Below are 26,937 nucleotides of genomic sequence, written 5' to 3' on the forward strand. Positions count from 1 at the left end.
CAGAGGCGAGGAGAGACTCTGGTAGTTCCACAGAGAAGTGACGAGACTCTGGTAATCCCCTGGTGTTTATACTGGATTCCAGAAGATCGGTGCTGACTTGACTCTGCTCATGAAGATTATTGGTGACTTGCATTTGTTCATGAAGATCATTGGTGACTTGTACTTGTTCATGAAGATCCGTGGTGACTTGCCTTTGTTCATGAAGATCACTGGTGACTTGAATTCTCCCATGAAGACCTCCGGTGACTTGACTCTGTCCTTGAAGATCACCTGTGACTTGACTCAGTCCTTGAAGATCACCAGTGACTTGTCTCTGTCCTTGAAGATCACCAGTGACTTGACTCTGTCCTTGAAGATCACCAGTGACTTGACTCTGTCCTTGAAGATCACCAGTGACTTGACTCTGTCCTTGAAGATCACCAGTGACATGACTCTGTCCTTGAAAATCACCAGTGACTTGGCTTGACTCTGAAAGGTCAACGGTGACTAGCCTTGACTCTGGAAAGTCCATGGTAACTAGTCCTGACTCTGGAAGGTCAATGGTGCCTAGTCCTGACTCTGGAAGGTCAATGGTGACTAGTCCTGACTCTGGAAGGTCAACGGTGCCTAGCCCTGATTCTGGAAGGTCAAAGGTGACTAATCCTGACTCTGGAAGGTCCACGAGCACCTGACTCGACTCTGGAGGGTCAACCGGAACCTGACTCAACTCTGGAAATCAACAGGAACTAGCCCTGATTCTGGAAAGTCAACGGTGACTAACCCTGACTCTGGAAGGTCGACGGTAGCTAACCTTGACTCTGGAAGGTCAACGGTGACTAACCCTGACTCTGGAAGGTCAACGGTGACTAACCCTGACTCTGGAGGGTCAATGAGCACCTGACTCGACTCTGGAAGGTCCATGAGCACCTGACTCGACTTTGGAGGGTCAACCAGAACCTGACTCAACTCTGGAAAGTCAACAGGCACCTGACTAGATTCTGGAAGGTCAACAGGAGCCTGACTCGACTCTGAATAGTCTACTGGAATCTGACTCGACTCTAGAAAGTCAACAGGAACTAGCCCTGACTCTGGAAGGTCGACGGTGACTAACCCTGACTCTGGAAGGTCGACGGTGACTAACCCTGACTCTGGAAGGTCAACGGTGACTAACCCTGACTCTGGAGGGTCCATGAGCACCTGAATCGACTCTGGAGGGTCCACGAGCATCTGACTCGACTTTGGAGGGTCAACCGGAACCTGACTCAACTCTGGAAAGTCAACAGGCACCTGACTCGACTCTGGAAGGTCAACAGGAATCTGACTTGATTCTGGAGAATCAACTGGAACGTGACTCGACTCTGGAGGGTAAACGGGAATATGACTCGACTCTGAAAGGTCAACCGGAACCTGACTCAACTCTGGAGAGTAAACAGGAACCTGACTCAACTCAGGAAAGCCCACTGTAGCGGCCATCTTGTACTGTGGTGCTGGCTCAGCAGACGTGACGTGAACAGTCTCTGGATCGGCAGACGTGACGTGAACACTCCTGGTAATCCCTAGGATCTTTGACAGCATGGAGAAATAATCCAAAAACGTCTCAGCGGCCATCTTGGGCATTGGCGCTGAGCTGGCGGCCATCTTGCAGTGTGGCACTGGACTGGTGAATACTTTGTGCTGTGTCGCTGTGCTGGCGTCCATCTTGCCTCGTGGCGCTGGGTTGACGACCCTCTTGTGCAGTGTCGCTGGCCTGCGGCCATCCTGGGCAGTGTTGTTGGGCCGACGGCCATCTTGGGCTGTGGCGCTGGGCTGGCGGCCATCTTGCCTCGTCAAAGGTCAAACCAAACCAAAAATAAATGAACAAATAAACAAAAGAGGGAACTGGAAAGGGAAAGGAACGGGAACTCGGAGGACAAGAAGGTAAGAAAGAATCTCGGAAGATGAGAAGGCTGAACATACGAACGGAAAGGACTCCATACAAACAACAGGGAAAGACAGGTATTTATAAGGAGGCTAATGACAATCAAGTGACTGCACCTGGTGCAATTAACAGGAGTGCAATTACTATGAAGACAGGACCAGACTAGAGGAATTCCAGTGCCTACGGTGAAGTACCTAAGGGGAAGTGAGCCCACTAGTGGACACCCAGGGAAACAGAGACTAGACAGCGTGACACATAACCCTTTGCCTGAACTATTAAGTCTCATTGCCTTCAGCTGTGTGTGATTTACCATTTAGCTCACCTGAGTATATATACTGGGATGACTGAGCTTTGGGTTGCAGAAGAATTGTTCTGTGTTTTCTGGTGACTGGTCTGGTTTCACTAGTGATGGCAAAATCGAGGCCTCGTGAACCAATGAAACAGTTGAACCAAATGTGCCATAATGTTTCGAGGCTTCGAATCAATCCGACACCTGTCTCAACGGTGACACCTAGTGGTCACTTGCAGGTGTTGATCTGAAACAACCTTGACGAGCCATTAAAAAAATGTGTTGTTTTTTTATTATTATAATGTTCTAATATGTGTAGCTTGTAACCTATAGGCTCCTCACTGTGCATAATGTTATTTTGGTCATGAAAAATGAATATTAATAAAAGAAATCAAGCCACAATGTCTCACTTTTTTAGAGATTTTTATTCAGAAATATTAATTTATCTGCTGTGGAAGGACTTAGCCTACTTCTTTTTTTACAGTTTTGAAAAAAAACTTTTGAAAAAATCCTCTCACAAGGGACACTTGTTGCTGGCATACAAAGATATTTTTTTGCAAGGACATACAAATGAGGAAAGATTACTGCTCTCTCTTTCCAGTAAGTTAGTGGATCATGAGTTCTGGGCAAATACGCATCGTTCATGTATTTTTTCACTTCCACTGTGGCATCAGCTGTAGCATTGTGTATCATCTTGGTTTGATGGATGCGAGTATCAAAAAGTTCCCATAAACTGTCCTGTGTTTCTACTGGTGTTGATGTTGATGGTGATGGTGATGGTGATGATGATGATGATGGGTGTGATGTTGACATTTCTGGGTCTGAATAAAAATGAAAACAGCAATTAGTAACAAATCCTAAACTGACGGCATATATGAAGGATATATTATATTACATGATTCAGATTACATAACATAACACAGACTGAAACTGCTCACCAGGATTTGTGTTTGAACGCATCAGTGAAGCACACTCCAGTGTGATATGCTTTTCAGCTTCCTGGGCTTTGGCAGCATTTCCAAATGCCACATTTTTTAACCTTGGGTCCAGCAGTGTAGCCAGTGCCAAGGCTCTAAAACTCTCATAACCTCCACATCTGGAGTGCAGACCTTCTTGCAGATGTGAGCCTATGAGCCAAAACAGGAGAAACACATATTTATAATAATGACAATAATATGACAGTTATGGCCAATCACATGGGTAGTATGGTCATTGTGGCCTACCTAATTGAACAGTTGATTCCTGCGTTGCATTTCCTTTTTTCTGTGCAAGCTTGTGCTGCAACATCCTGTACAGTGGTATAAGCTTTGAAGCAGACACTCTCTTTTCCTCTGACATCTCTGTTGTTGCGAGTTTGAATGGTTGCAGTATTGACAATGATTGTTCAATAATGTCATAATCAATACTTGTCAGGGGAGCAGTATCATTGTTTAAGTTGTAAAGTGCAGCAGCCACTGGTTCACGTTGGTCATACAAGCGCTGTAGCATGTCAAATGTGCTGTTCCATCTCGTGTCAACCTCCTGTATCAGTTTCAGAGTTGGTCTTCCCATCAAGCTCTGCATCTCCACAAGCTTGTCCTTTGCTTTGCAGCTGGATCTGAACAACCCCACTATCTTTCTGGCCTTCTGGCGTATTTCATTGATGACTGGGGTTTGATCTAGTGCCTTTTTCACAATCAAATGTAAAGTATGAGCAAAACATGGGACATGGCGAAGGTGGAGTAGCTGGGCACTTAGGATCATGTTAGATGCATTGTCAGTCACCATGCACTGAACTTTGGAGGTTATTCCCCACTCAGCCATTAGCAAGGCTTTAGCCTCCATGAGATGCTGGGCTGTGTGGGTTTGGTAAAACCTCCTTACACCCAGTACAACAGTTGCCATTTTTGCCTCTGGTGTTATGTAATGGCAAGTCACACCAAGATATCCATCCATATTAATGGAGGACCACATGTCAGCTGTAAGGCTAACAAATTCGGCCTTTTGTAGGTCCTCCATTGTCTTCTCCTTGGCTTTGTTGTACTTTTCGCTGACCATTATTTTAAGCACCTTCCGGGATGGGAGGACATAGCTTGGATCAAGCTTGTTCACAAATGCCCTGAATCCCTCATCGTCCACGATGGTGAAGGGCTGCAGATCCTTCACCACCATGTTTATAAGAGCCTCATCCAATTCCCTCTGTCTGACTTTTAAAAGAGAAGACAAAACATACTTTCAGACAAATACATTGGAAAAATACAGCTTCAATTAGTGCACATCTATTAAAAGTATAGCCTACTGGTTCATTATTTGGAAACCTTCCAGTGTTTATAATCAGTGCTTTATATAACTTATAAACTTTATAAACAGTGTCCCAAAAGGTTGTAATTATATTTCAATTATAATTATATCCCAAACAATGCATACCTTGCTTAGATGGCCCAGCAGTGTCAGTAGCAGGCCTAGGTACAGGGGGAATGCCATCCTCTGCACCCTGCAAAATGGCAGGATGAGTGCTCCTCAAATGGCGCATCATGGATGATGTATTGTTGCAGTAGGCTAGCTGCCGATCACAATACACACATCTCACTTTATTTGGGGTTTCTAAATGGAAATGCTCCCACACCACAGATGTACGGCATCTCTTCTGGGGAGCTTCCATTTTATCTATCTATCCAAATCTATCTATCTATATATGAATCGATCTATGTATCTAGATATGTATCTATAATCTATGTATCTATATATGTATCTATCTATAATATATGTATTTATATATGTATCTATAATCTATCTATATATGTATCTATCTATATATGTATTTATATATGTATCTGTAATCTATCTATATATGTATCTATCTATTAATCTAGCTGTCTATATATATTTATATCTATGTATCTATTAATGTGTCACTATATGTATACTCTGTCTGTCTCTAGCCTCTCAGTCAATGTGTTGTGTAAATTTAAATGTAAGTCTAAATTGCCTATAACTAATCAAATCGCACTATGTCACTATATCACCAAAAATCCGCTATCTCAAAGTCAAACTCCTCTCACAAAAACCCACGAGGTCAAAATGCGTTTATTTCACTTTTATACAGATGTGCGATTGTGTGGTCTGTTCCCGACCGTTCCAATCAAACGCTGATTCGGCGGACCACACCTGATGAAACAATTAGTGAAACACTTCGAGGCTTCGTTTGGTCATAGTCACGTGACATGGGTGTTTCGAATCACGCTTCGGATCAGTGTTTCGACACATCTGCGCTTCGGGATCTCGCAAAGCTTCGGAATGACTGTTTCGCTTCAGCCATCCTTAGGTTTCACGCTTTTTCCTTTTTTGCTTTTGTTTAATGTGTGTCACGACTGTGGATTACTTTATTAAATGCTGCACTTGGATCTTCCATAGAGTTTGTGAGCGTTTCATGACTTTTTTTTTTTTACTTTTAAACAGAACATTATTGTGACTTCTCCCCATTTTTATTTACAGACATCAGCTTCTGGTTGCACAAGCGCAGGTCTCAAGACACACTTCTTTAACTTTCTCTCACGTGTGAGAATGCAGAGTGTTTTTCTGTGTGTCTGAGTGCTCTTGGTTCCTGCAGAAGGGACAATGGAGGTAATGTACCTCTTATTCCTCAGGGAATAAAAACCTAACTGTCCAGTGAGCTGTGGAGAACACCTCCTCTAAACGTGAGGCCTGCAGGAGTCAGCACTTTCAAGACACCCTTCAGGGGTTAAAAACAGCACTGTCAGATTTTCAGTCAAAAGCAAATCAATATTTTGGCATGGGCTTCATCAGCACTTAAAGGGACAGTTCTCTAGAAATTAAAATTGTCATTTACTAACCCTCAAGTAATTACAAACCGATGTGTCTTTTTTTTCGGGGGGGGGGGGGGGGGGGAGGGGGTTGCATGCTACCATAGTAGTCAGATGGTAATATCATGTTTATATCATGGTATTTTAGCTTGATATCAAATCATTACATGATTCTCCTAAGGAAATGCAGCTTCAAATTGGCCAAGTTCTCACGACATGAGGGTGAGTTATTAATGACATAATTTTCATTTTTGGGGTGAACTAACCCTTTAACAGTATATTCATGTAGTTTTAAATGCTGCCAGTGTACTTTAAGATCCGGTTCTTCCACATATCAATACACAAGCAAGATGTACAAGCATTTTTGCCAATCATTTTCATCTTTTTGCATCATTAGGTAACCAAATAACTCCATATTTCACGAAAATACCACATCCACAAACTCACTGAAGCATATAAATATGGCTTATAGGAGACATCGCTCCAGTATGATGTGTATATGTAGTCTTTTGCAGCACACGCATAAATATATTCTGCCATGGGATAGCAGTAAAAACAAAATATATGCGTTGCTTTGCAAAGACAAAAGCTGTGAGTTGAAATTACATTATTGTGTTAAAGAACTGATTAGATATTTCAAAAGGCTTTCAAACTCAATGCATTGTTTTGTTTTATTTCAATTAATTTGATTTTAACCAATTTTTGGCCTGCAGTTCACAGCAATCCATTCAGTCGAGTTTGTAAATCTCTCTAAAAACATAATATTGTATTCTATCTGCACTATTTTTAATTGTTGGTTCATGTACACAAGTATATACACATAATATGTGTAATATATAATATATTAAATTGACAGACCTAAATCAACCCACAGAAACAAAATACTCAATGAAAATTGAATTAACTCAGAACGAGTGTGAAATGGAAAGGCATTATAAGGGTCATAAAAGTCTGTCAAAGCCATAAGAAGGGTTTAGTGCTGTCTGGTTTTCCCAATCTGAATCTGAAACAACTGCTCTGAGACCACAGACATTAATCTCTACAGACAGAAGCAACCTAGATCAAAATAGAAAACCCCTCTGATGTTCTCAAGCACAGGAACAGATGTCCACCTGAGGCACATTAAAGGACAAATATGGTACACTCTTAAAAACCAAGCCTCCAAAACAGGGTTATCACAGCAATGTCATAGAATGACCATAGATTCCAGAAAGAACCTGTCAGTTCTTACCCTCTGGGCCTCTTCATTTTTGGGTCAAACTTGGTACTTTCATAGGCAAAAGTGACAGAAGCCTTCAAATGTATGGATATAAAAAGTCACCAAGACACCATCTGATGAAGCTACTATTTTTTTTTTTCTAAATGTTTCATTTCTTCAGTCAAAAGTGGCTGAAGAGGCCCAGCGTGTTTTTTCTTAGTGTAAAGAACATTTAAAAAATGTAAACAACTATTTTCCACTATATAGAAGCTTTTGTGGATTCGAAAGTTTACATGTTAAAGGTTCTTCATTTAACCACAGATGCAGGTGATGCTTATCTAGATAAATGCTTCTCAAACCCTTCCTGCATTTCTAACACAAAATTGGTAATGATAAAGGAGACTGACTAGGTTTTAAACAAATCATGCACCAAAGTCCAATGGTTTGCAGCATTGTGCCATTAAAGTGGATGGATGCATCCAGAACCAAAGCCATTGAAAAATCATGTGGTCATTGTTGCTTTCCACACAACAAAAAGTAAAAGAGAGAAAGAAAATGCTGAGAGAGAAAGTAGAGGTGGGGAAAAAAACTCACTGGGCTTCCCTGTCATCTTCAACCACATGCTGTGTGTTTTTGTTTAGGTACGGGGTCATAACTATATTCAAATTAATATTCCCCATGCATATTATCATAGTGATGAAAAATTATGCAGTCTGCTTTTTCTCCCTAGTTAGTCAAACCTATGTGAAGCATCTGCAATGAATGACCTTCAATGCCTTTCTGTCACCTGTGCTATCACTCAAGAGAAAGTCAGTCTGAGCAATAGTAATAGTCATGCTTGTCCTAACAAGAAGCACTAACAGCTGAAGTGATGCTGATTTATAGCATCTTTAGGACTTACCGTGCTCATCCAGCAGAATGTTGTCTGGCTTAATGTCTCTGTGAACACATAAATAAAGTTCAGTTAGGACAAACGTTATGTGGACACTTCAGCTCATCTGGATACAGCAGAAAACCAGTAAAGCATCACATTAATGTGTCAGCTGTAAAATGAAGAGACGCTGGTGCCAAAAAGAGCAGCGTCATTGAAAAATCTGTGGTGAGGAAGATCCTGAAAAGGAGTCCTGTACAATTACAGATAACGGTCACAGCGTGCTTTGAGGTATGGAAACTAGTTTTCATCACTACATGAAAATGAAAAAGATAATTGCAACTTTTTATCTCACAGTTCTGACCTTTTTCTCAAAATTGTACATTTATATCCCGCAGTTCTGATTTTATTGGAATATTGGAATTGGAGATTTTTTTTAACACTCTAAATAACCTTTAACTCAAAAAAATAATCTAGCCTATTGCAGTCAATACGAAAATATGAATGAAAACATGGACTTGCAAAAGTCTTTTTACCAGAACTATATTATTTAGGCTATATACACTAAGTAACCAGCAAAGTAACACATTTGCATAAAGCACACTGTTAAGGGTGAGTCAGTACTTTAGATTAATTGACAACACATTAATGTTACTGAAAAACAGTATTGAAATACTAAATAACTTCACTAAATCATTCACTTCAGCCTAGATTGATATGCTAGTTTCGGTAAGCTATGGATACTCTTGTTAGTTATGTCAATAGGGTGGAAATTTCTATAAAAAAGGAGGTACCATTTGTAAAGTCAGGATAAAGAAATTAAATATGATCCTAAAACAGTGACACACACACACAAAAAAAATATATTATATATATAAAATTTTCTTCCAGAGACATTTTTATCATATTTTATCATGTAAATTCATATATTTATTCAATTAATGCAATTGTAATAGTAAGAAACTATAGGACTGATATCAATCAAATTTAATCAGTCATAAAAATCCATCTTTGCAGTATAGATGCTTCATGTGAAGTGGCATTTAGATGCATTACAATGACTGTTCAATGCAGCTCCGAGATGTCATGAATGCATTTACACTGCAGTTACAATTGCTTAGATGTTATGATATTAACTTTTTAAATATAAAATAGAATGAATATAGAACTATGATACTTTAAATATGAAACTAAAACCAACAAGTCACAATCTTAAAGAGTGAGTCATTGATTCACTCATTCAATTGATTTGTTCAAAGAAGCTATTTCATCTAGGAATGAAGCAAGTGACTTTTACTATTACTCTTACTATTTCTGCCATAAAAAAGAAAGTAGTACAGTGGTATATAGTTTTGCAATTTAACCACTGTCTTTATGATTCATTGAATCACTCAATTCATTTAAAAATGCTGAATCATTCAGGAATGAAACACTAGTGTGTTGATCGGAGAAGCAACAATTTTCAAAATAGAAAAACAGCAAAACAGTTAATGCTGACAGAATCATCCCTTGATGTTATCATGGACATTACATGACCTACTATATTAGACAGCTAGAAAGTTCACTAGATTTTGAAACAGAGCTGGCTAAGAGATAACAAGCCAAAAAGATGCTTCTGCCCATTTCTTTTACACTAAATTGCAATCCACAGACCAATTAACATCAACTTTGCATAACAAAGCAAGGGGATGCTGTTGACAGTTCAGAAGTTTTCTTCACAAACAGGTGAGCCCAGGTGAGAAAGGTCAAGTGTTTTCAGTTTTAATGAGCTGACATTTGAACAGAGCTCCATATCAGCAGCACACATTAAACACAAAGATGCTGGTCGTCATGGCAGCTGCTGGATGGTTTCCTGGGCAACAGGTGTCAAGGCAACCTGCCTCCAGCCAGTTATATCTGCCTTTCATTCAATGGGCTGTTAGTGGAAATTACTTTGTTATTTCTTATGAAAATGAGCCTGTTTACAGTTTTGCTGTGCAAACGAAAAAACAAAAAGCCAAGCTGGAGGAATAATCCAAAAATAGACCTGATTATGGTGGTGGGGGGTTATTTTATATGCTTATTTTCCTCTATTCTTTAACTGTGCTGTAATTTGTTGTAATGACAAAATAACTCTTGAATGTATTCGGTCACACTTTATTTTAAGGTCCAATTCTCACAATTAAATATTAACTATGACTTTTGCTTAAATAAAATGCATACAAAAAGTATATACAAAATTGATAATACAGAAACATTATATTTATTTATTACAAAATATATGTAGATACACAAATATTGATTCAAAGATTGATTCTATGGACTGTGATGATGCATTTCCAAAGTTTTTAATAACAAATCTGCACTGTAAATAAATAATGTCCCTGCCAGGACATTATCCAGTAATTTTGCAGACATTTCCGTTAACCCTAAAACACACAAAAAAAATACAGATTAATTTTTTTTACTAAAGTACATTGTTTAGTTTGGTGTGTTTTTTTACAGTGTAGCTTGAAAGTTTTAAATGCATATTTTTATTTAAAAAAATGGCATTACTGTTACATGTGATTATTAAAAAATAATATGGGCTGAAAATTATTGGGGTTTTTACTTCCTGGAACCCAGCAGTTGCACTCTGTGGCTCACTAGAAGAAAGTTATAAAAGTAATAAAAATTTTAATTTCAGTCTGTTCCTCACACATATGTATGACATGCTATGACTTCAGAAATAAACATGTAGCATACATGGGTGCAAGGAGGACTGTTTAGAAGCTTGAAATAATTCCATTTAGTTGTGGACCAACATGATGGTAACAAAATGAAATATTCCTTTAGCAGAAGTTGTTACTCTTCCACTAGTCTCATGCCCACGGACTGTTGACCTGACGCATATGAGACACAAAAGTGGAAACTCTTCAGAAGTGTCAAAGTCATCATCGGATTGGTTGAATTCTACAGGATTTCTGTGAGACGTGTGTGCTGCGTTCTTTAACGTTCTGCCCGGAAACAAAGATACCATGGTGCCAAACCCCCTCACGAAAGAAGAAAGTCACCGTGTTTACAACTATGAGGACGAGCGCTTATCAGCATCAACTAAACGCTGGATTTTCAAAAGTATGTGAAATATTTAAAGTTTCTTTAGAATCTGTAGTTCTTGAAAAGTGCTCTCTATTAAATACCTCACTTTAGAAGTGGACTTTGAGCTTTGTAACTAAGCAGATCTTTTTTATGCTCAAACAGCAACATGACACACTAACTAAAGTTTAAAGCATCATAGGACGGCTTTAAGTGTACACTGAGTGGCTGCCAAAATGAGGCCTACAATATGAGAAATCGCTTTGAGTTCAGTGACTGGATGACAGTAATACTCATCAATTGTCAATTATATCTAAAACATCTTGGAGTCGATTCACCTGTTATAAAAGTGGCTTGGGAAGTCAGAGTGAGTTCTTCCTGCACACCTCCACACCTGACCTTTCTCAGAGCTCAAAGGCAGTGTTATCTGACCACCCAAACCCATCCACCACCTTTTCTTTCGCTTGACTGCTCCAACAACCTATTAGCAGGATCTAATGGCCTCATTACATCACATATCATGATGAGGGCTGTAAGTGAGCCGGCCTCCTGGTCACCGGATCCCTGCTGATATTCAACAACAGAAGGACAGCTGGGGTCCGACACACAAGCCCTTCAATAAACCCTTTGTGAATGTTTGTTAGTGGTGCTTGATGAAGGGAGGCGGATGGTTTTCAGCTTTACTGGGCTAAGCTGGACATGTTTGCTTGTTTTGTCCAAAAAAAAAAAACTTCATGATTAGAATGTCCAACCAATACTAGCCATAGCAATAACCAGTTTTCATTATTAACTCTTTATATTGCGTATTGGCTGTTTATTAGTACTCATAGAGCACTTTGTTTTATTGTGCATGAGCATATTTTAGATCCCTTAATCGGACCCTAGTTAAACTTAACAACTACCAATCTATTAATAAACAGCAGAGTTCATATAGGCAAGAGTCATAGTTAATAGTAGGGATATGCCGGTATCAAATTTTCAGGTTGCGATTAATTGCTAATTCTTTTATCACGGTATACGGTATTATCACGATATTGAGATTTAATGGTCATAATAAAGTATAACAGGTTATAGCAACCTTTCTTATAGTAAAAATAGCTATGCAATAAAGTAATGCAGAAAAAAAAAATATATAAAGCTAAAAGTTTTACATAGATTAAAGTGCAAAAGAACTATAAAGACCAATAGGTATCACTTTACAAAAAGACCTCATTAATTAACCTTAATGCATTAACATTCACAATGAGCAATAGTTACATTTGCTACATAAGTTATTAATCTTTGTTAAAAAATACAAGTCTTAGTTCATTTGAGCTCATTAAATAACACAGTTGCAACTTTCGATTTTAACAACATGTTATATTTTGGAATATCTAAGATTAATGAATGCTCAGAAGAATTTTTCATTGGCAGTTTATGTTAACTAATGAATTAACTAATGTTAACTAATTAGGCCCTAATGTAAAGTGTGAACAAACAATAAAGAATCAAAACTCTAGGGAATGCTGTAGTCCAGATTAAAATGTAAAAAAAAAAAAGTGTGAAAATAAATAGCCTGTTAGATCTAAATATCTAAGTATTTGGCACTGTGATGAACAACACAGCAAATCCACAAATCTGAATGGCTATTTAAATAGATTTTAGAAAGTAGCACATCTGCTTTATTTATGGGGTTTCCAGGGAAAGGACATTTTCTGCAGTTTAGCGCCATCTGCTGTCAGAGAGTGAATGTGCTTTCATTCAGCGCGTCTCTCAGGTGTTCCCCATGTGCTTCTCATGCGTGCTAGTTTACATCAGAGCGCACAGAGTCTTTCAAGCAGCATACTGCGGTGTTGTGCATTTTGACCAGTTGATGGGAAAAGTATTCTTAAAATGCATCCCAAATTCTGAATAATTTGTAATATATAATTATTCACGATATTTAGAAGTGCCCACGGTAACAATATCATGCATATTCATTACAGTGATATATCGCATTACCAAACACCAGCACATGTCTAATTAATAGTGACAACTGGATCTTAAAACAATGACTTGAATTAAAATAACGTTGCCTATGCGGCACTCATGACGGGAATATTTGTGGAAAACAGATGAAAATTAATCAAAACATTTATTGGAGTGTTTCTCTCACACCAATATCACTCAAGTTATGATTTTTGGCATGCTTTTGCCATAGTGGGGTTATTTTCCTTGGCAGATGAAAAAAAAGAAGAAGAAGAAAAGAAAAAATAGCTGTTAAAATTCAGTGATGAATTTTCATTCATTCAGTATTTATTCAACAATGCTCATTTAACTCATTTTTGTTTAACTGTATAAGCAGTTGTTTTTCTTGCTCACATACACATAAGTTGTTTTACAGTGTCACAGTTTTGCATTTTTTACGGACCTGATCTTACAACATCTGCCATCTTTGTATTCTTTATTATAAAAGGGGCAATGCAAATGAATTGACATGATCACTTGGTTATTTATAAAAATGTGCCAGATTTGACCTTACAGGCTAATTTTCATCTGCAGTCCCAGGCAGTCCCAGGTTGATAATACAAAGTACATATGCCTATAATTAGTATAATTAGTGATGGCATGACCATATGGTGCATTGAACATTAAAGAATCCTGTAAAAGCTAATTCCAATAAACATAAACTGAAGCATATTGACATTAACACAACAAAACGTTACATCAAAACATGCATCTGCTCATGTTTTGAGTTATGACGAATTATGATTTTGATTAATGAACTCATTATGTGGAGGTGGGGGCCATAAAATGAAAAAAATAAAAATGATACAGTAAAATATAAGCAAATATAATCATGTTTTCTCAATTTAAAATATAATTTTTTGTTAAAATTGTACAATGATGATATAAAAATGACTTCTTATCTAATGTTTTCAAAGCCTGCTTACAGAGTCTTTCTGCTGGTGGTAATGTAATCTGATAAAGCCGAAGTTCAACTTTATTCAGTAGTTTGTCTAGTAAAAATATATTCAATTCTAGAAACATTTACATAGAAAGTAATTTTACATGAGATCTTGTAGTTCAATGGAACCTGACCCTAATATAATAATAATGTAATATCCTCAATTATATATATAAAAAGTTTTACTTTTCCAGGTACATCCTGTTAATTAATATTATTCAGTACTTATTTATGTAGTTACACTGTAACAAGGGTATACATTAAAATAAAGCATAACCAAGACTTATTTTTAAGCATCACAGAACAACTGTGCAACCAAAAATAGCTTTGTGATGAACTGACTGAAATCCAGTTTGTTTTTTGCTGACAATTCTACCCTCAGATGAAGCCCTGAAATTATATTCAAGTTTAAATGTATACATAAAGAAATTAATGAATGAATAAATGAATGCAACATTAAATGTCATTGCCACTGAGCTGACATTTATGAATAAAATTTGAGAAGATTCTAAATTAATAATGATGTACATTTTTTGTTGGAAGAACATTGCACACAAGTTAACATGGATTATTGTTATGGTACTTAAAAAAATGTTTTTCTTTTGTTTTATAATAAAATAACAGCAGCCACATGTGGAGCGATATAAGAATAAGTCTTTAAATATTTGGAGAACTATTCCATCAGCAAGCGGAGACTAAAAATTAAGCTGAATGCAGAGTTGAAACTCGACTAGATATCAGCTGCAGCTGTTGCATATCCTGAGAACAAAATGAGATGTGACGTATTCATACAAACACATTCACATAAATAGAGAACAAAACAAATGGCTCTAAGGTGGCAAGGGCACATCAACCCAAGATTCATCTGCAGGCGTCAGACCGAGCTGATTCAAGCTGACAGCTGTGGCTCGGTGTGAGAAGATAGCTCTCCAAAGTCAACATCCGTTACCAAACAGTTCAAGTAAATAACACTGGAAAAACTATTTAATAATAACTAACACCTTTACTTCACACCGGTCATGCATCTCAATGCAGCTTTTCAGTTAGCATTTTGGGTATCAGAAAAGTGCATTATACGCAAAAAGTATTATTATTATGATACACTCACATTTTTGAGGTGAGTTTTAAGGATTAATGCTGCATTTATTTATTTTTGTAATCCCATTAGTATTTAGGTATTGATATCACTAGTCTAAAATAGCAAACACTTTGCTTTCCAAGTTCATTTTTAATAGAAAACATGAGACGAAGGACCTATTAAACTGTTTAAAATGGGAAAACTATATAGAAATATAGCAAACCGCTTAGAAATATCTTAAATGTACTAAACAGGCATGTAAATAATGATGACTAAATGTCCTTGTGCGCTTGATTTACATTTGTTTTTTTGTGTGTGTTTTTAATGAAATTCTGTCTCAGTAATATTTCACATTTTTTAATAGTTTGTGATTTTTGGCATGTTTTTACAGCACTAAAAAAAGTCCAGTTATTGTTAGAAGTGCTTTTTGATTTTATTTGGATTTCATATCAACTTTAATACGACTCATTTTAATGCTGATTCAGTTCAAAGAGTTAACCATAGCATTAATCTAATATGAAAGTGTAAATTAATTTAATGAGTTTGCATGACTTTCCTATAATACTAAATTCAACTCAAACATCAGTTTAGAAACCGAACCCCATCTGAATAGTGCAGATGAAGAATGGATAAATGAATGGTCTTTCTCACTCCTCTGCCACTTCCTGTTTTGAAGAGCCTCATCTCTTAAGACGCTGTTAATTGAGCAGCACTCTAGTGTTAATAATTATAATAGCCGTGAGCAAAAAACAGTGTATTGTTTTTGTCTCAGGAGCGCATTGGGAACAGGACTGTCCTCCGTCTCAGGGGAGATCTTCCATTGGGACCGTAAATGCACTGGAGGATACAAACATGTGCTATTCCTCATGTGGTGTAAAAGATAGTGTATTACAATATACTGCTATTCAGACAACATAACAGGACTAGCTAGTGAGTTAAACTTACTGTAGGTACAAGAGGCTGTGGTTAAAGAGTCTTGTATGGCATAATGTGCAATAGAGTATGTTTTCACTAGCAAAAACTTGTCCCGTGTTTTTAAAGCAGTCCTATTATGCTTTTTATAAAGTCTTGGTTTAGGTTTCGGGGTGTAGAGAGGCATTCTTTTTCACATATTTTACATTATTGCTGCACCTCTCTTCCCAGTCTGTATCAGACACAGTGATTAGTTCATGTTTCGATGAAGCCCCTTGTTTCGAAATAGGAAATGTGCTCTGATTGGCTACTGTAGCTCACCCAGTGCGTTGTGATTGGTGAACCGTTTAGCGTTCTGACACACCCCTTACAATAACTGCCAGTTTCACCTCTTCAGCTGTAAATATAAACAATGGCGTTAATAGTTAAAATCAGACTGTATTTTCGCTGTTTGGTGCATCAAGCCATGGTAACAGTGTCAATCTGATGTGTCAGTGAATATTTGCAGGTTGTTTTTGGTTTCTCATTATGTAAGTGCACATTATCGCATATGTTGTCTGAGTTTGTTGTTAATTGATTTATATGAGCTACCAGAGGTGGGTAGTAACGAGTTACATTTACTTCGTTACATTTACTTGAGTAATTTTTTGGGGTAACTAATACTTTTCGGAGTATATTTAAAGATGGGTACTTTATACTTTTACTTGAGTAAATTTTTGGGGAAAAATCTGTACTTTTACTTCGTTACTGTGGGCGACGCTCCTCTCGTTACTTTATCTTAATGCAATAAATGTTATAAATGCATCAGTTTATTCCAAACGCGCCGTCTACTTTTCTCTGGGCAATGAGCGATGCCCATTCGCCAATGATTCATTCTTTTGAGTCAATTCTGTTCAAAACTTGATCAAACCAATTGGCAAACGAGTGAATTGGTTCATGAATCAGTTTGAATGATTCGTTCAGTTCCCTGCCGCGCGCGCTGAGCATCTGAAGTGGTTCACTCGGAGTTGTAACGTTTAACATCAGCAGCGTTGAAAACGTGGCTGGAACTGCACTGAATTGAAAGCAAATCTGCAAAGGCTATTATTTGCTAGCGATGGAGATCCTTATTAGATGAACACTGCGTGTGCTGTCTACTGTTTAACAGGTAATAACTTGGGCTACATTCGATTACAGTACACGATACCACTGTGACATTAGTTTGTTGTACGTGTGTGGCTTATAACAGAGGGGAGTCAAGTTGAATGCAGCTTCCAAAAGACAAAAAATAGCCGATTAAGATTTTATTAATTTTAATACAATCACACCGGTGCGAGTACGTTCAGCAAGTCATAGCAACAGCTGCTGAATTCAGATCTGTGATTGCTTGCTGGCGCTAGCCAGAGATAGATGCGTTTATACAGCGCTGCGTATTATAACCAATCACACATGATTCTTTTGAGCTTATTAAAGCATTGGCCAATCAGAGGTGTTCAGATGAGTCATCGCTAAAATGCCGGTGCTTCCTTCACTCGCTCGCTGACTGAATACCTCTTTCTGGCGAATTCTCTCGCAGGAACAACAAAGTGCAGATGTGTGTACGAATCTGTAAATAAGATATTGATTTCACAGTGTTAACAGTTTCAGTGATTTAATGGGAGTTTCTGAGAGTGATTGAAATCTAGACTGTCAGTGAAAATTATCTTTAATAATGTAAATGTTATTTGCTCTCTTTCTGAACAATGAAAGATTAGTAGCAATATTTATATCACATTAACTTTCAATGTTAAATTCACATTTAATATAAAGTCAGTCGTATTAAAAATATGTTATGGCATGACACCTATATCTGTTACTTAAGTAAACAGACAGTGTTTTATAATAAATTACATAAATTGGAGTAAAGGCTGATTAAATATATACATTTATACACGCACACATACATTACATACATTTTATCTATATATCTAAATAAAAATAGGCTCAGTATATATGACCCAAAGTAACTAGTAACTAACTACTTGAGTAGATTTTTTATCCGATACTCTTTTACTCTTACTCAAGTAACTATTCAAGACTAGTACTTTTACTTTTACTTGAGTACAGTTTTTGGGTACTCTACCCACCTCTGTGAGCTACAGTAGCTCTCTACAATATCACACCAATTATCTGGCAATGTAATTGCATGCATGCATGTTACATGCATCTTAACAGATGGATTTTAAAACCCTTTATCAGAAGTTAAATATGGACTAAGAATCTACAGAGAAGTCTGGTTGTTTGACTCTGGAAAAGTATGGAGTTTTGAAATGGAAAATGTGTAGGAACCTTGTATATAAATATTTAGATTGTACAGCATTTTAGCTTGCTTACTGAGACCAACAGCACAATCTCTCTGTGACAAGCTATTATTACGTTGCTTCAGTCACTTTTTCCGGCGGTTCAGAATTCAAATGTCCGGTAAATGGCCATAAAAGGTTGATGCTCTATTGTTTTGGAAAATAACAAACCCAACCCCAAACCTATTTAATAGTGTTAATAAAACAAAAGTCATACAAAAACCCATTGGCTGATGCAACCATGCTGTTTTAACTTGCTTATCCACGGGTTTGATCTGTTTTGTCGAACTGTACAGGAGTTTCATAGGATTCGTACCGGAGCCGAAATCAGAATTTGTCTAGAATTTACAGTTTATTTGGATCCGTTTTAAAGTTTGGCTCCTCAGTAAGAGTGAGATTTACTCCAGATATTCTGGATAGTATGATGAAGTTTACAAATAATGTATGTTCACAATACATATCTGATGTGTCAAAGTCTTGCTGTAATCTACAGAAAATCCCTACTGTATCATTTTTGATGTGCAAATTTCTAAGGACTCTAATTTATAAACATAAACTAGATGAAACTTTGCATGCAAAAGCTGTTTAACACAATCTACTTCGGTCGTCTGATTGAGAATTTATGTTTTTTTTTATCAAGTAGAAGGTCTTTTAGTCTAATCGTACAAACGTCCAGCTTCAGCTTGAGCTTCACGGGTCAAATCTTGACTGATTTTTATCAAGTAAACAGTAATATTTCCAGTTGAAAGAGTCTCAGATCTGATCATCAGGATCTTTGGCCGAGCATTTGTTTCCAGAAGCTTTACTTTCATTGTTCCTCAGTGGAAGAATGATCTTGCACTGCATTATATGTTTAGATAATTTCAATCTAATCTTACCAAGACATATTATTGGAAATATAGACCGACGACTGATATTTAGATGTCAGTACCTGCTATACTGTTTTTAAGACCTCACTGTTTCATATACACGCATCAGAATTTCATGCTATAAATAATAAACATCTGCACCAAAGTGCATATTTTTGCTCAGTTTGGCCTCTTCTTCCTCCTGGAGTATGAGCTCCATATTCTCACTGTATCACACTATAGGAGCCATACAATCTTGACATTTCGAATATGCATTACTTATGCAATTATAAGATTTATTTATTTTTTGGTCAAAAATTCAGTAAATTGTTCCATATGAAAAATTTGAAAAACAGTCAGTATTTAGAGGGTTAAGTTACCGCGTGCTAAAAAAGGGATTTTTAGGGTGTACCGGCGGTGTAGGTTAAATTAAAGACAATGAAAAAGAAAACCCAGTTCATGGTGTTTATTTTGGTGCAAAAATTGTGGTTCCCAAGCAAAATGCAAGAATATAAAAAGGGAATTACGGCTATGCCAATTTTCTGGCCCAAAAATACCTCAAAGTCCCCCACGCACAACAAGCTCCCAACCACTCTCCTCTTAAATGACTACCAGGGGCCGGTACACCAGCTGGACGTACACCCGATTGTAAGACTAGGCTGGACGTAAAATTTGCTTTAAATCGTGCGTAGAATTTATACCCGTTGCAACATCTTGGCGTATGCTACATCTGAGACTTAATCTTACGCCTAGTCAGAAGTAGGTGTACGGTGAAAAGTCATGATTTGCTCTGACATTATTAGTTTCTAGGATTCACGTTTGTTAGTTAATTTCTTACTGCAGATGTGAACTGTGAATGTTTATGGTCTTGTTTTTTTGGGCAGTATGAGCGATATCAATCGCAAAGCTCGGAGTAGCCTTGCTACCACACTTCCGACTGTAACTTAATTGAATACAAAATACATTTCTTTACAGCATATGATATTTATGCATTGTATTACATTGATTTATTATATTTTACATAACCTTGATTAAATCTGTCATAGGAATGTGCAGGGAGACCTCGGATTTAAAAACGCTGTCTTTTTAGGAAATGTTTAGTCATTGAAATTATGGCGCGGTGGCTTCTCTTGTTATAATGTCTTGAGCAATTCAGTCCTATATTAATAGTCGTAGCCATTGCAGTGTCAACGTTGTACTGCGAGAGAATGTGTCGCGTGGACGTGCATTGTTTTTGCCAGGCGTAATTGCGCCTGATCATGGTGCAACAGGTGTAAATATTTATCATAAAGCTGGATGCTGCTAAGCCCAGTGTAGGACTTACACCCAGCTTTTTTTCGTCGAGCTGGTGCAACCGGCCACAGGAGTCCATTTATAGTATTAGGCTCCTCCCATTTCTGGAGCATACCAAGTGGAAGTCAATTATAAGTTTAAAGCAAGATAAAGCTACACAAATACACACAAAAAAGGCATTAACCTGCAAAATATGCATCATGTGTAAGGACCCACAATGTAAGTAAGACAATATTTTAAATGTATATGTTAGTTTGTGGCATGGGAAATAAACTGTTACTATTTGTAAAAGTGTTTGGTTTGCATTATTTACAATTTTGAGTCATATAACAAGGCATTAAAGACCAATTCATACAAACAAACAAAAAGAAAAGTATGTTGTTATTTCACAACATAAACAGAAAAATAACGAGAAAATAAAATAAATAAATAAAAGTCATAGGTCACAGTCTAACTGTGACAGGGACATTGGATGAAATTTTTACTTTTATTGTTCTTTTTTTATTAAACATGTATATATGTAACTAAAACTTTAAACTTAAAAACTTGTTTTAAAAACAGGGCTGCTTGAAATTATGTTGTAATTAATGCTGCAATGTTAACCATTCACAATATTTAAGCTACAAACTCAACAGCTCTATTGTCTGTATCTGTATAAGCAAACCAGACCAGACCACACCAAGAACAGTACAGTTTATCATCATCTGACTAATGTTTGTGCATGACTTTTTTATTATTATTATTCTTATTTGTGCCTTATTGATTGTACTGGATGTGTAAAATCTTGATGTCAGTCATTACCTGTGGATGATGTGTTTGTTTCGCAGGTAGTGCAGAGCGAGGGCGATTTCACACACGTAGTGCTTGACTGTGCTCTCTGTAAAGTGCACGTTCTGCTGTAGATGATAACGCAGATCTCCTCCCAGCAGCAGGTCAACTACCATGAACATGTCCTCCTCGTCTTGAAACGAGTACCTGCATTAGACAAATGATGACATAATTCACATTAATTTACAGGTCTAATTTGGAGTCTTTCACATGTTTTGGATTACCGGGAGATTTCCGGCTATTTTATTGCAACCGATACACCTGCTTGTTAATGCAAACATCTGCTCAGCCAATCATGACGTGACAACTCAATCCCCGTTGGGGCAGAAATGTGATCTAAGTGACTTTGTGGAATGATTGTTGGTGGCAGATGAGGTGGTTTGAGTATCTCAGAAACAGCTGATCTGGGATTTTCACACACTGTAAACAGTCTCTAGTTTACAGCAAATGCAGAAAAACAAAAAAACATCCAGTGCGTGACATTTCTGTGACTGAAAAGGCCTTTTTAATGAGAGAGGTCAAAAGAGAATCACCAGACTAATGAGTGCAAAAAGAGTGGACCATGCAACACACAAAACACCAATTAGCAAATAAAACCTTTAAACTATGTAAAAGAATAACACCCCAAAATGATCATTTGGATATTTAGTTTAAAGTTAAAAACATCTTGATGGATTTGTTTCAACTTTTGTCTTCTCCAGATGTGAACTGATGGACTGGAGTGCTGTGGATTATTGTGATGTTTTTATCAGCTGTTTGGACTCTCATGCTGACGGCACCCATTTTACTGCAGAGCATCCATTGATGAGACACTGATGCAATGCTACAGTACATTTCTCAAAATCTGATGAATAAAAAATAAACTGATCTACATCTTGGAGGACCTGAGAGTTAGTAAGTTTTAATCAAATATTCCATTTAAAAATGTACAATGTCTCACCCAAATTTCCGGTGAGACATTGTACAGGCAAAAAAATGGTGCATGCTTTTTGAGCTATTTTGCGAGGTCTCTAAAACCAAAGCAAGCAAAAGTACAGAACCCTGGTCATAGAAAAAGTACAGAAGTACCCTGTTTGTTTATGTCTTTCTTTTAGAGAAATATCTCCGGTTCCATTAAGACAGGTTCCAAAAAAAAATGTAGATATAAATATACTTTTTTTTTTTTGGAACCTGTCTTAATTTTTATTAGGATTCTTTGATGAATTTTTTTTTATAAAAGAACAGCATTTATTCAAAATAGATTTTTTTTTTTTCATTTTTCCTAACAATCACCTCTGATCAATTTAACATCCTTGCTAAACAAAATTTTATTTTCTTTCGAAAAAGAAAAAAAAAATGTACTGACCCCAAACGTTTTAACAGTATAGTGTATATGGTTACAAAATATTTCTATTTTAAATAAATGCTGTTCTTTTCAACTTTTCATTCATCAAAGAATAATGTTTTCATGTTTATTAAGACTTAAAGGAATAGTTCACCCAAAAAGGAAAATGATGTCAATAATAACTCACCCTAATGTCGCTCCAAACCAGTAAGACCTCCATTTATCTTCGGAACACAGTTTAAAACCTGTTAACCTGCACCCCGACGCCCTCATCCTCAAAGCCTCTCAAAGCCTCTCCCACACGCACATGCAAGTGATTATGAATAGATTAAATGAAACAGGACAAATTTAATCTTGACAAACTATGTATCATTATAAAGATCTAAGCCTCAAGCATCGACGACAGATCGCTGTTTTTCAATGGAAAGCTTATAAAGACTGTATTTGCTACATTTGTGTAAGCAGTCCACATAAAAACATGAACATAAGAAACACATTACATACCAGATCCGTCGTAATAACGAGTCATAAACACATCCACAGCTGTAAATCCCGGTTTATTAGAAAGGTAAGGGTCCACTGAACGACATCTCATGAAGCACGTTTAGTCCAACGAAGCAATAACGTTGTAATATGGATTATAATTCCTTTATTTACATTTCATTTCTTCAGCGAGAGAATTGTTTGCGTCCGTTATGGAATAACTCACGGTCGGAAACTGCATCTTGGTAGTAAAAACACGGCACGGTTTTGCAGCGTACAGTGTCACAAACAGAATGAGGCGATCCACCGGAAAAAAGAATGAATGAAAAATAGACGGAAAATAGTTTATTTAAATTTGGCGCTCTCTCCTCAGAGCTGGTGATGCGCTCTGACGCACCTGTCAGCTGATGGAGGCGGAACTTACAGCGATCGCAAATTCCTGTCTTTCTTTTTATTTTAGAGAGTTTTATATATGTTAGAGTGTGTTTTATGTTGAATGTGAATGTATGTGCATGATTACCATCTGTTTGAGTGCAAATCAGCCCAAATCAGCTAGCTATTACTGAATGGTCACGGCTATCAAAGTGAACGCGTCTATATGAATAGAGAGAGTGGATTATTTACTTCGGCACATTTGTGTTATTACCATCTGTATAAGTGGCCATCAGCACATCAGAACTTATTTGCATCGTAATTCATTGTAAAATATGCATCTCTAGCAATCTCAGGATGTTCTATATTGGCAAACAATGTTAAATCTTTTTTTATTTTTGTTATTATTCTTATTTTTCTTACTCAAATTATTCTTATTTTTCTAGTGCTCAAATAAATCATTTATATGATGTCTAAGTTTCTGTCTAGTGTTTTATAATTGAAAAAAACTATGCAGTGGTATGTTTACTGACTAAATAGTTTGTAGAAGCCTTCAATACTATTGGGAAATATATTTTCTTATATTTGGGGGGGTGGGGGGTGTAGACATAGTCTCAGAAAAATATTTGCAGGAGTCTCATTTTTCATGATATCTTATTCAGATTTGAAATAGAAACTCATGAGACACGTGGCTTTCAACCCATTACTTTTCTAGATTGCTCCAGGACTTATTTCATGTATTTTTATATCAAATAAAAAAAATATTTAAGAGTGGTAAAAAAAATTCAAGGCACTTTAGTGTCTATAACTTTTAATATTTTTGAGCATTATCAAATCTGGTTGATAAAAAGTGAAGCCCAAAGGGTCTTCTTTCTAAAGACACCACAATTATGTTTGTAACACACTGAAGTAGGAAACTGTTACAATTATAAGTTAGTTAGAGCACTTTCAGCTGTGAGTCCCATAATGGGGGGTGCTGGCTAACAGGTTAAGATATTTTAGATTTAGTCCGAGAGCTTTCTGTCCCTCCATTGAAAACCTATGTATGATATACTGTCCACGTCCAGAAACATCATCAAAGTAGTCCATGTGACATCAGAAGGTCAGTTAGAATTTGTTGAAGCATCGAATCGAAAATACATTTTGGTCCAAAAATAGCAAAAACTACGACTTTATTCAGCATTTTCTTCTCTTCCGTGTCTGTTGTGAGCGCGTTCACTGCAGTGTAGTGATATCCGGTTCAGGAACGAATCACTCGATGTAACCGGATCTTCTTGAACCAGTTCACCGAATCGAACTGAATCGTTTGAAACAGTTCGCATCTCCAATAAGCATTAATCCACAAATGACTTAAGCTGTTAACTTTTTTAATGTGGCTGACACTCCCTCTGAGTTCAAACAAACCAATATCCCGGAGTAATTCATTTACTCAAACAGTACACTGACTGAACTGATGTGAAGAGAGAACTGAAGTTGAACACTAAGCTGAGCCAGATAATGAACGATCGTTCTCGAGTCATGAACCGTTTCTGTCAGACGCGTCCGATTCGAGAACCAAGGAGCTGATGATACTGCGCATGTGTGATTCAGCGTGAAGCAGAATGACACACAGAGCAGAGCGTCTGAACTGAACTGATTCTTTTTATTGATTGATTCTGAACTGATTCTGTGCTAATGTAATGACACACGGGTAAACCGAAGGCTTGAATCTGTCACAGTGTCTGGTCTGTGTTTCCCTGGGTGTCCACTAGTGGTCTCACTTCCCCTCTGCAGGCACTACATTTCCCACAAAGCCTTGTCCCTTCATCACTGTTAATTGCACACCTGTATTGCACTCAGATGTCTCCACTCTCTTCGTTATCACCTGTCCATATATACCAGCCTGTCTCGTTCTGTTTTAATGGAGTCCTTGTTTTCCGTCACCCGGTTTTCTCGCGTCCCCTTGTGTTTTCTTGTTTCTTGTGTTTCTTGTTTTTGGACTGCTTTCCCCATTATTGACCTCTAGCCTGTTTTGGATTTTGATTTTGGATTACCCCATTAAACACACTGCATTTGAATTTATCGTTTCCTATGATCAATCATTACAGAATCAAGGGCAATCATCGCCAATGATGTCATTATGTCGAGCGCAAAAGAATTTATTGAATCGAACTGTCTGAAGGAAACGCTTAGCGGAAAAGAACGTCTCTGGTTACTACCGTAACCTCGTAACCCGGGGAACGAAAAGCGGCAATTGCGGTCACATACACCTTCAGCGTAGATGGCAAACTCCCGCTATCGATACTGTGCTGTAGAAAGCGCAAAACATCCAACACGTAACAGGTCCCTGGGTCAATATAAATGTCCTCGCACCATTTTGTGAAAACTCCCCACTTCAGAGCATAGCAGCGCCTGGTAGAAGGTGCGCGCATCTCCGTAAGTGTCTTCAGCACTCAGCACTCGCACTGCAGAGCGTCCCGCTCATTAGAGTCCCCGCAGGCATCCCGTTCCTCAAAAGCATGTTCACTCCACGGTTCAGAATACTGGGGATGTGTGCCACTCTTATGGAGAGAAAGTGTCGGTCCACCCACAACAGGAGACCCGCTGCCTGTTTGAATAGAGCTCTGGAGCGCACGCCGCTATGGCGATTTATGAACGAGACCACAGATGTGTTGTCGGTTTGAATCAGTACATGTTGCTGCTCCAATTTCAACCAAAAGCTTGCAGGGCTAAGGACACAGCTTCCAAGTCCAACTGTCTATGTGCCACCTTCTCTTTGACTCCGACCACAGGCCTGAGGCAGGTATGCCCAGGCGCACTGCTCCCCAGCCTGAAGTTCACACGTTCGTAGAGAAGCCTCTGAAATCCCCTCAGTGAAAACAACCTGCTCGGTCTGAAACAGTGCAGTCGATGAAATTGCTCTAGAGAGAGATGGGCTCGCATCGCCATCGAGTCCAAACATATTCCCAGATATGTTACAGTCCAACTCGGTAAAAACACGCCCTTCTGCATATTCACACGCAGTCCCAGCGTATCCAATGGTGAAGCATTGTTTCCACGTGACTGATAGCACATCTCTTGAGTGGGCTAAAATCAGCCAATCGTCCAGATAATTCAACATGCACATTCCGCTCGATCTGAGGGGAAATTTCACTCTATCGCTCCCTCTCGAGCAGACTGAGAACTTCCTGTCACAGAACAGGAAGGTTTTGGGGCAAAGTCAGTGACGGGACCACGCCATTGAAGCGGGGAGGTCTGCGTTTGAACTGGAGAGAATATCCGTGGTGAATTATTCCCAGTATCCACAGTGAAACGCCTGGAATACCCCTCCTACCGTCCATGAAATGACACAGTGGATGCGTTAGGTCCACGGCCACTAATGGCTTGTTTTGACCAGGTCCCCGCCCCTGTGAGGCTATAGGCACTGGCGGGAGGGCAGCTCGCGGCGGGTATTGTATTGTGTG

At 37.9% G+C, this 26,937-nt stretch overlaps 1 protein-coding gene across 1 annotated transcript in view; it reads right to left on the reverse strand.

Annotated features, from left to right (window-relative positions):
- The window catches only part of LOC132130357 (serine/threonine-protein kinase 32B-like), a 60,723-nt gene that overhangs the window by 17,998 nt on the left and 15,788 nt on the right, over positions 1-26,937 (reverse strand). The window contains exons 5-6 of the mRNA XM_059542048.1: positions 21,289-21,462; positions 8,089-8,126 (exon numbers count right to left, since the gene is read on the reverse strand). Coding sequence (XP_059398031.1) covers positions 8,089-8,126; positions 21,289-21,462 — 212 coding nt within the window. The remainder of the gene's footprint in view (positions 1-8,088; positions 8,127-21,288; positions 21,463-26,937) is intronic.

This window comes from Carassius carassius, chromosome 47, assembly GCF_963082965.1.
Source record: "Carassius carassius chromosome 47, fCarCar2.1, whole genome shotgun sequence".
Lineage (NCBI taxonomy): Eukaryota > Metazoa > Chordata > Actinopteri > Cypriniformes > Cyprinidae > Carassius > Carassius carassius.